General features: G+C 35.0%; 1 protein-coding gene across 8 annotated transcripts in view; it reads right to left on the bottom strand.

Moving 5' to 3' along the window:
* ezh1 (enhancer of zeste 1 polycomb repressive complex 2 subunit) overlaps positions 1-7,536 on the bottom strand; it is a 23,204-nt gene extending 15,668 nt beyond the window's left edge. For 2 of the 8 annotated variants that reach the window (XM_083566894.1, XM_083566897.1), the window contains exons 1-4: positions 7,174-7,536; positions 4,804-4,959; positions 4,298-4,423; positions 1,572-1,691 (exon numbers count right to left, since the gene is read on the bottom strand). In XM_083566894.1, the coding sequence (XP_083423020.1) occupies positions 1,572-1,691; positions 4,298-4,423; positions 4,804-4,947 (390 nt within the window). In that variant the 5' untranslated portion in view covers positions 4,948-4,959; positions 7,174-7,536. The other 6 variants (XM_083566891.1, XM_083566896.1, XM_083566895.1 and 3 more) reach the window with 4 other exon arrangements.
* Between the last annotated feature and the right edge of the window lie 4,964 nt (positions 7,537-12,500).

Here is a 12,500-nt window from a genome sequence, read left to right as displayed (position 1 = left end):
CCCGAGGCCCGAGGCATTCGCCTGCTCTGCCTATAGTTATAGATATGTGGGTCAGTAAATATGTGTATATTTGAGTTGTGTTTGTGTTAGCTTGTAAGAAAGTGTTATTTTTTTTAAGTGTGTATGTGAATATTTATGTGTGTGTGTGTGTGTGTGTGTGTGTGTGTGTGTGTGTGTGTGTGTGTGTGTGTGTGTGTGGGGGGGGGGGGGGGAAGTGCATATATTTTACAATGACTGTGTAAAGGGATTTATGTGCGTTTGTAAATGTGTGTGTGTGTGTGTATGTGTGTAAAAGTGTTGTTGGGTGCACAAGGGAAATCCTTTAATAGTCTGAGTGGTCTGTGTGTGTGTGTGTGTGTGTGTGTGTGTGTGTGTGTGTGTGTGTGTGTGTGTGTGTGTGTGTTTGTGAGAGTGTGTATGTGAGTGGAACCGTGTGTGTGTATAAAGAGACTTTATGTGCATTTTAATGTGTGTGCGTGTCTGTGTGTGTGTGTTAGCTAGCACAATAGTGGGTGTGGGTATATATTTGAAATGTGTGTTAAGGTATTATGTGGGTCAGTAAATATGTGTATCTGTGGCACAAATGTGTGTGTAAAGGGATTATGTAGGTCAGTAAATGTGTGTGTGTGTGGAAGTGTATGTATTTTACCATGACTGTGTAAAGGGATTTATGGACATTTGTAAATGTGTGTGTGTGTGTGTGTGTGTGTTTTGAGAAGAGTGTAAAAGTGTTGGTGGGTGCACCTGGGAAATCCTGCCAAAGTCTAAATGGTGTGTGTGTGTGTGTGTGTGTGTGTGTGTGTGTGTGCACATGTGTGTGTATGTCTAAATCTTGAATGTGCAAAGTGATGTGTGTGCATTTGCAAATGTGTGTGTATGTACCATAAATGTGTGTAAAGGGATTATGTGGGTCAATAAATGTGTGTGTTAGCTTGTAGGAAAGTGGGTTTTTGAAGTGTGTATGTGTGTATATATGAGGTATGTGTGTGTGTGTGTGTGTGTGTGTGTGTGTGTAAATGTTCCATTAATGTGTGTGTAAAGGGATTCTGTGGGTCAGTAAATGTGTGTTTCAGCTTGCAAGAAAGTGACTTTTTGAAGTGTGTATTTGAAAATGTGCATGTGTATGTGTGTGTGTGTGTGTGTGTGTGTGTGTGTGTGTGTGTGTGTGTGTGTGTGTGTATACCATGGAGTGTGTGAAGGGATTTATGTGCGTCAGTGAAAGTGTGTGTGTGTCTTTTGTGCTTGTTTTAGCTTGTTAGAAAATGGGATTTGGAGTGTGCATGTGAAAGTGTATGTGTGTGTTTTAGGTGTGGGTGTTTAAAAGCTCCTTCTTTATCTGAAATCTGACCTATTTTCATACAGGACCATCTCATCTCTTTCTCTTTCTCTTTCTCTTTCTCTCTCTCTCTCTCTCTCTCTCTCTCTCTCTCTCTCTCTCTCTCTCTCTCTCACACACAGATACTCAACCCATGGACCAGGTTGGATCTGCAAAGGAGTGTGTGTGTGTGTGTGTGTGTGTGTGTGTGTGTGTGTGTGTGTGTGTTTGTATTGTCACATGCCACATGCAGTACCATGAAGTTCTGCTGCAAGGGGGACCAGGAGTACATGAATGGTATCCCAGCAACGGTTGTCAGGGGTCTCATGGCAACTGCCTGACTGGGGAATGATGGAAAGCCGAACTCCACCGTGCACTGCTGAAGAGAAGGAACACACACACACACACACACACACACACACACACACACACACACACACACACACACACACACACACACACACACACACCCCAGTTCTTTAGTAGAATGTAAAGCAAACTGTATTTGTCACATGACCACATTATGGGATGTACAGAGAGTAGATGCTCACACTGCTCCACATTTGAAGAATTTCCAATATATAATTGTAATATTTTCCCATTTTCTTATATCACTGGGAGCTCCTTTCTAACATCCCATTCCATGTTTAGGCCCCATTTACTCTTATAATAACCTCCACTCTTCTGGGAAGATGCTCCACTACATTTTGGAGTGTGCTTGTGGAGATTTCTGGAGATCCATTGAACCACAAAGGTGTTAGAAAAGTCAGGTACTGAGGTTTGGACTAATACAGCTATTTGGTTTGCTTATCTCCTTTAGTTTGCATTGGGCACATTAATTATGATACGATTTGATGAATCAGATGTTTGATACTCATTAGCCAGATTAGCCTTATGGCTCCAGTGACACGAGCAGCTGTGAGATTGGAGGAAGCATAAATTAGTGTTGATTCTCACTGAACTGTTCATTTCATGTTTGAATATTGGAACTAGACGTTCGGTGTCACCCAGATGAGGATGGCTTCCTTTTTCCGTCTGGTTCCTCTCAAGGTTTCTTTCTCATGAAAGTCTCATTATGTTTCTAACTGTCCCCCCTGGTTTAATCATTAGGGATCAACTTAAAATGTATATCCGTAATCCAATCAGTTCTGTAAAGCTGCTTTGGGACAATGTCTATTGATGAACATGCCGTACAAATAAAATAAAATTAAATTAAACCCTATATTGTGGTTGTTGTTATATAGTTAGTTACTAAACATCTCAAACTAATTATAAATCTAACTGAAAGTACAATGAATTTAATTATATTTAAAAAAAAGTGACCTAAAAAAACAGTTTTTTAAAAAACACCTAGCTTTGAATGGTTTTGTAAAGGACACTTGCATTTTTTTACGCAACAAACTAGTTCATTTGAACAAACAAATATATAAATGTACAAATGTTCCACTTTATTTTTACTTAAAAAATCATCGCTTAGCATGAATAACAGCTTTACATACTCCCACCATCAGGACAGTTCATTTCTCCAAACTTTCAGCTGATACTGATACTTTGCCATTCCTTTTGTAAAACTCGCCAAAGATGTTCTTCATTAGTTGGAGATTTCTTTCTTGTGATCCAGTTCATCCCAGAGCAGTTTAAGAGGATATAAGTGCGTTGACTGGGCAGGGCAGGACATTCCATGATAGAGATCATTGCAGATGACTTTCTGCTCCCTAAATAACGCTTACAGAGCTCAGATGTACTGTACACTTCATCTCGTTGTCTTGTTGTGCGGTGAAGTCGGTTCCGATGAGACGCAGTCCAGACCGAATATGGTATGGAATAGTTGCATCGTTGGTTCAGGATTTCTTTCACCTGGATTAAATCTCCAACCTTCCCTGCTCCAAAACAACCCCAAACCATTAAGCTTCCATGTTTCATGTTTGACTGTGGGGGTGAAGCAGTCTGCTCACATCTTTTCTCCTGTTCTCCATCTTATATGAGTTCTTCTGTGGTTTTTTTTACATTTACATTTAGGGCTTTAACAGAAGAACTCATAAGATAAAACTCATATTAGATTCTGCCACTAATTCACCATCCAATTTGTATGTGTTTGTTGCATAGAAACAAAAGGAACATGCAAAAGGTGTACAAACTTTTATCAACTACTATCTATAAGTTATTCATTGATATTATGAAGATTTTTTAGCAAATGATAGGCCTGTGTATTATATAAAGACCACATCCCCTCTTTTTTACGTAACATTCCATAGCTAATGTGAATAGGTTTTTTTTTTGTTGTATTGTTTATTGCCTCTTTGTGTTGTTTGAAATAAATTTTGTGTGCACACGGGCACTTGATTTATCCTATGTAGTTTTTTATTTATTTTTTAATTACAGGCATTCTCCTGACTTATGATGTGTTCTGAAGACCTCATCAAAAATGTATAATATCACAAGTCCAGACATGGTCTAACCCACCCAGGAGTCTTATAGAATGGTGATGAGTATGTGGTAGTGTACTGAAATTTGTTAATAATTAATTACTACAGTACATAATTTAACAAGATTCCCCTACCGTAACGTATAAACTATACAGTTTGTATGTGGAAGAAAGCACGTGGTTGCCAGGTGGCGAAAAATCACAAGTCTAACCGTCGTAACTTGGGAACCAAAGTTTCTAGTTTTTGTGTTTTTTTAAAATCGTGTTTTTATTCTTATATTCAGAATCAGAAAAATCATGAAGCTCAGCACCATGGCTGCCATCCACTGTTTGGAGAAAGTATAAGCCCATGGTGAAGCATGGTGGAGGGGCTGCTGGGCAAGATAAAGAATCAGGAGAAAAAGCTAAAAGAAAAAGTTTTTTTAAGCTGCTTAAAACTGCACATGCTCGCTCGCTCTTTCTTTCTTTCTTTCTTTCTTTTTTTCTTTCTTTCTTTCTTTCTTTCTTTCTTTCTTTCTTTCGACTGTTTTTATTTTGTGTCCATGTGTGTACTCTACCTTCTTGCTGGCCAGTGAGCTGCTCGGTGTGGACAGAGGGATAGACTGGATCCTGAGCTTAGACCACTCCTCATTTAACAGGTCGGTCCTTTCCTCGATCTTACGTCTGTTTGACAAAAACAATGCCTGTAGCATGCGCGCACACACACACACACACACACACACACACACACACACACACACACATACACACACACATACACACACACATACACACACACACACATCTAGGATTAGGATTTCAGCAGAACAAACTATTACATGTCCGAACCTCTCTCGGTTTATGCACTACATGAGCAGGTGATGACGGAGAAATAACAGTTAAGACATTCCAAGCACTGAAAGGAACTACAAGCAAAAGGAGGGAAGCCAGATTTTTCCTAGACAGAGTAAATCCCTCTCTGAGGATCTTGACAGTAAGAGCTGCTGACTGTAAATTCACTGTAAGTGTGTTTGTTGTATGTGTATATGTGTGTGTGAGAACGATTGCTTGCACTCGTCCTCACCTTCACCTCCTCGGCCTTGCGGAAGCGCTTCAGCTGCCTCAGCCTCATGTACTCAGACTTGACCCTCTTCCTCCACTTCATAAGGCTGCCCGGGATTTTTGTGGGACAAAAGCGAGCGTCGGACGCCTCCTCCATCTCCTCCATCGGCTACAACACCTTAAACGCAGGAAATCATCAACACACAGTAATAAACTTGTTCTAAACGACAGAGATTTATGCAACTTTTTTAACACGGGAATAGAAAACAAACCACATGATGCGCACAATAAACCCTCTGAGGTCGACAAACGCACCGGCGCGATTTGTGCCATTTTTTCCTGATAACGCTGAAAAGCGAACTTGAATTACTCTGTCTTTATTGATCGTACAGTTAAGAGCAATACATCATTTGAATCTGTAAAGGGTCTACTTTTATTTGTATACACTCATAATAACAACAGAACGCTGAGCTTTTGTAAAATAAAGAAAACAGACAGGGGGCGCTCTCTTGTCTCGGTCATCTCTCTTCACAGACACGTACAGTAAATAAAGCAAGCTGAATCTCAGTGAATACCTGCCTCACACACACAATAAATATATGAATATAATCTATGAAATGTATATAAATAAACCAATAATATTAATATTACGTGATGTCCAGTTACCAGTGAAAACAGGTAGAATCAATAGAAAATATTGATTTAAGTACAAACTTCTTTAACTTGAGTAAAAAAAGTGTAGCAGCACTTCAACTTTTACCACAGTATTTAAAAACATGAGTATGTGTACTTCTACTTAAGTGAAGGACGTGTGTACTTTTGCCACCTCTGCATTTATTAAGGTTAATATTGATGCTTCTGCTAGAGAAGAGCATGCAGGAGGTGCAGCTGTGGCTGCACTTAAGGGCGAATTCTGAAATTGTGTTTATTGGATTTCTTGCTTTAGTAATGACATTCATTCTCGCTGTATGAGATTCCTGTCTTCATTTCGGTATAATATTGATGGTTTCTATAGCTGTGGTGTTGTAATAAAGGTATTACGAGGTGGATTGACTCGGGTAGGACACCACTGAAGGCCTAGGTGTGAAATTCATGATACCTCAGAAAATAAATCTGCGTGTTTCTGATAAATCGCAGAATTGCGGTAGTGTAACAACCATCATTTGTGCATGAAATGATCTCAATGTGCAGGGTGAGTTTTCATTTACTGTTAGTTACTGCCTGGTCTGTTTTGTCGACAGGAGAAACGATTTCACGAACAGTACGGTTATTTCTAGATGTTTTTTTCACATGCACACAAAATCTTCCGGCCATCCCAAATACCGACATGGGAATTTTTAACAAATCCAGGTACAGATAAACATCCCAGAGTTGTGTTACACCCCTATGGGGACTGTGTATGCAAGTGTGTGTGTGTGTGTGTGTGTGTGTTTTCTTAGTTTTCACAGTAATTTGGCAGATGTTGAGTCATCTAACGGTGAGGCAGGGGTGAAAAAGATCCCAGCCGAAGCTTTTCCCGCACTTGCAGTGACTCACCATCACTGAAACACACACACACACACACACACACACACACACACACACACACAGGGGCCTCACAAATCTCACACATGACTTAAAAGTTTGTCACCAAGCAGCATCCGTGATCTATAGCACGTGCTCTCGGTCGCCCCCTGCCGTCTGCAACAAAAAAAACAAAAAACAAAAAAAAAAAAAAACAACCCGCAATCGACATTCAACCATTTTTAAAAGGATTTAAATCCCTTCCTCGTTTTTACGTCATTTCCGGAAAATGGACGGACGTTTGAAACGTTGTCACTGCTGAATCACGGTATTATTGTTTATTTATTTATTTTTCATCTCACCTTAGAAATAAACGGTAAGAAGGAGAAGGGGTGGGGGCGCACGTGAACACGCGGTCCGCGGGACGGGCACGCGCCGCTCGCTTTGGAAGTGGGCGTGTCCACGCACGCTGGCGTGAACGGAGCGGAGGCCGTGGGCAACGCAGAAGTGCGTAGGTCGCCGTTTTGCGCATTTCGCAGCCTTTTCGTGTCTCCGCTCAGGCGCCGCAAAAGTCGAATAAATATGGAAGGGTGAAAAAAAACAACTGTTTTTTTGTTCGGACGGCATAAAATATAACACGCGCACACACACACACACACACACACAAGCTCGAGGCTTCCATACCGGAGGCGCGTGAATGAAGCACTCGCTGGCGTGCGGATGAAAAAAAAAAATGCGACTTCGTCAGCGCGACAACTCCGTCACACGGCGAACGTCGGGGCTCTGCAGCGCGAGATCGTGGGAAGCACGCGGCGCAAACGACGCGTGTGCAGAGTCGCAGTTTTATACACGCACATATACACACACGCGCACGCACACCGTTACCTACCTTCACTCCAGCGACTCACGCGGTCAACTCCGCGTTCCCTCTCTCTCTCTCTCTCTCTCTCTCTCTCTCTCTCTCTCTCTCTCTCTCTACGAGGAAAAAAAACAGCAGCGAACGCGTCCCTGGTCCGTAAAAACGCAGACGGCTCGCGCACGGAAGCCTTCCGGTACCGCCGAGTGCGCGCGACAACTCATCGGGCCTCCGCGAGCGCTGCCGAGGCTCCGAGTTACACAATTCGGAGCTGCGCACTTCGCCTGACTCGGACCGAGCTCGGGGTGACGTGTTTATTAGCAGCGTCGTAGAGCGCGGAGGGATAAAAAACACCCCCTACAGTACCGAATACTACACAGCCTGATTAAATAATACTCAACACGATTCAATACTACACAGCCCGATTAAATAATACTCAACACAATTAAATACTACACATCCCGATTAAATAATACTCAACACGATTAAATACTACACAGCCCGATTAAATAATACTCAACACAATTAAATACTACACATCCCGATTAAATAATACTCAACACGATTAAATACTACACAGCCCGATTAAATAATACTCAACACAATTAAATACTACACATCCCGATTAAATAATACTCAACACGATTAAATACTACACATCCCGATTAAATAATACTCAACACGATTAAATACTACACAGCCCGATTAAATAATACTCAACACGATTAAATACTACACAGCCCGATTAAATAATACTCAACACGATTAAATACTACACATCCCGATTAAATAATACTCAACACGATTAAATACTACACATCCCGATTAAATAATACTCAACACGATTAAATACTACACATCCCGATTAAATAATACTCAACACGATTAAATACTACACAGCCCGATTAAATAATACTCAACGCGATTAAATACTACACATCCCGATTAAATAATACTCAACACGATTCAATACTACACAGCCCGATTAAATAATACTCAACACGATTCAATACTACACAGCCCGATTAAATAATACTCAACACGATTCAATACTACACAGCCCGATTAAATAATACTCAACACGATTAAATACTACACAGCCCGATTAAATAATACTCAACACGTTTAAATACTACACAGCCCGATTAAATAATACTCAACACGATTAAATACTACACAGCCCGATTAAATAATACTCAACACGATTCAATACTACACAGCCCGATTAAATAATACTTAACACGATTCAATACTACACAGCCCGATTAAATAATACTCAACACGATTCAATACTACACAGCCCGATTAAATAATACTCAACGCGATTAAATACTACAAAGCCCGATTAAATACTACTCAACGCGATTAAATAATATTTAACACGATTAAATACTACACAGCCCGATTAAATAATACTCAACACTATTAAATACTACACAGCGTGGTTAAATAATACTCAACACGATTAAATACTACACAACCTAATTAAATACCATTCATGAATAAATACGACACATGATTAAATAATACTCAACACGATTAAATACTACACATGATTAAATAATGCTCAACACGATTAAATACTACACATTAATAAATAATACTCATGATTAAATAATATTCAACACGATTAAATACTACACATGATTAAATAATACTCAACACTATTAAATACTACACATGAATAAATAATACTTGATTAAATAATACTCAACACAATTAAATACTATTCATGATTAAATAATACTCAACACGATTAAATACTATTCATGATTTAATAATACTCAACACGACTAAATACTATTCATGAGTAAATACTACACATGATTAAATAATACTTAACACGATTAAATACTACACAGCCCGATTAAATAATACTTAACACGATTAAATACTACACATGAATAAATAATACTCAACACGATTAAATACTACACATGATTAAATAATGCTCAACACAATTAAATACTACTCATGAATAAATACTACACATGATTAAATAATACTCAACACGATTAAATACTACACATGAATAAATAATACTCAACATGATTAAATACTATTCATGATTAAATAATACTCAACACGATTAAATACTACACATCCCGATTAAATAATACTCAACACGATTAAATACTACACAGCCTGATTAAATAATACTCAATGCGATTAAATACTACACATCCTGATTAAATAATACCCAACACGTCTAAATACTATTCATGAGTAAATACTACACATGATTAAATAACCTAACACGATTAAATACTACACAGCCCGATTAAATAATACTCAACACGATTAAATACTATACATGATTAAATAACTTAACACGATTAAATACTACACAGCCCGATTAAATAATACCCAACACGATTAAATACTACACATGATTAAATAATACTCAACACAATTAAATACTACATATTAATATATAATACTCAACACGATTACATACTACACAGCCTGATTAAATACTATTCATGAATAAATAATACTCAACACGATTACATACTACACAGCCTGATTAAATACTATTCATGAATAAATACTACACATGATTAAATAATACTCAACACGATTAAATACTACACATGATTAAATAAAACTCAACACGATTAAATACTACACATTAATAAATAATACTCATGATTAAATAATATTCAACACGATTAAATACTACACACAATTAAATAATACTCAACACGATTAAATACTATTCATGATTAAAAAATACTCAACACTATTAAATACTACACATGAATAAATAATACTTGATTAAATAATACTCAACACGATTAAATACTACACATGATTAAATAAAACTCAACACGATTACATACTACACATTATTAAATAATACTCAACACGATTACATACTACACAGCCTGATTAAATACTATTCATGAATAAATAATACTCAACACGATTACATACTACACAGCCTGATTAAATACTATTCATGAATAAATACTACACATGATTAAATAATACTCAACACGATTAAATACTACACATGATTAAATAAAACTCAACACGATTAAATACTACACATTAATAAATAATACTCATGATTAAATAATATTCAACACGATTAAATACTACACACTATTAAATAATACTCAACACGATTAAATACTATTCATGATTAAAAAATACTCAACACTATTAAATACTACACATGAATAAATAATACTTGATTAAATAATACTCAACATGATTAAATACTACACATGATTAAATAATACTCAACACAATTAAATACTACATATTAATAAATAATACTCAACACGATTACATACTACACAGCCTGATTAAATACTATTCATGAATAAATAATACTCAACACGATTACATACTACACAGCCTGATTAAATACTATTCATAAATAAATACTACACATGATTAAATAATACTCAACACAATTAAATACTACACATGATTAAATAAAACTCAACACGATTAAATACTACACATTAATAAATAATACTCATGATTAAATAATATTCAACACGATTAAATACTACACACAATTAAATAATACTTAACACGATTAAATACTATTCATGATTAAAAAATACTCAACACTATTAAATACTACACATGAATAAATAATACTTGATTAAATAATACTCAACTCAATTAAATACTATTCATGATTAAAAAATACTCAACACTATTAAATACTACACATGAATAAATAATACTTGATTAAATAATACTCAACATGATTAAATAGTATTAATGATTAAATAATACTCAACACAATTAAATACTATTCATAATTAAATAATACTCAACACTTTTAAATACTACACACGATTAAATACTATTCATGATTAAATAATACTCAACACGATTAAATACTACACATGATTAAATAAAACTCAACACGATTAAATACTACACATTAATAAATAATACTCAACACGATTACATACTACACAGCCTGATTAAATACTATTCATGAATAAATAATACTCAACACGATTACATACTACACAGCCTGATTAAATACTATTCATGAATAAATACTACACATGATTAAATAATACTCAACACGATTAAATACTACACATGATTAAATAAAACTCAACACGATTGAATACTACACATTAATAAATAATACTCATGATTAAATAATATTCAACACGATTAAATACTACACACAATTAAATAATACTCAACACGATTAAATACTATTCATGATTAAAAAATACTCAACACTATTAAATACTACACATGAATAAATAATACTTGATTAAATAATACTCAACATGATTAAATACTACACATGATTAAATAATACTCAACACAATTAAATACTACATATTAATAAATAATACTCAACACGATTACATACTACACAGCCTGATTAAATACTATTCATGAATAAATAATACTCAACACGATTACATACTACACAGCCTGATTAAATACTATTCATGAATAAATACTACACATGATTAAATAATACTCAACACGATTAAATACTACACATGATTAAATAAAACTCAACACGATTAAATACTACACATTAATAAATAATACTCATGATTAAATAATATTCAACACGATTAAATACTACACACAATTAAATAATACTCAACATGATTAAATACTATTCATGATTAAAAAATACTCAACACTATTAAATACTACACATGAATAAATAATACTTGATTAAATAATACTCAACATGATTAAATACTATTAATAATTAAATAATACTCAACACTATTAAATACTACACACGATTAAATACTATTCATGATTAAATAATACTCAACACGATTAAATACTATTCATGAATAAATACTATTCATGATTAAATAATATTCAACACGATTAAATACTACACACAATTAAATAATACTCAACACGATTAAATACTATTCATGATTAAAAAATACTCAACACTATTAAATACTACACATGAATAAATAATACTTGATTAAATAATACTCAACATGATTAAATACTATTAATGATTAAATAATACTCAACACAATTAAATACTATTCATAATTAAATAATACTCAACACTATTAAATACTACACATGATTAAATACTATTCATGATTAAATAATACTCAACACGAATAAATACTACACATGATTAAATAAAACTCAACACGATTAAATACTACACATTAATAAATAATACTCATGATTAAATAATATTCAACACGATTAAATACTACACACAATTAAATAATACTCAACACGATTAAATACTATTCATGATTTAAAAATACTCAACACTATTAAATACTACATATGAATAAATAATACTTGATTAAATAATACTCAACATGATTAAATACTATTAATGATTAAATAATACTCAACACAATTAA

The sequence above is a fragment of the Silurus aristotelis genome (genome assembly GCF_946808225.1).
Source record: "Silurus aristotelis genome assembly, chromosome: 17".
NCBI classification, from domain to species: Eukaryota; Metazoa; Chordata; class Actinopteri; order Siluriformes; family Siluridae; genus Silurus; species Silurus aristotelis.
Note: the sequence above shows the minus strand (reverse complement) of the source record. Positions and strands in the feature narration are given on the sequence as shown.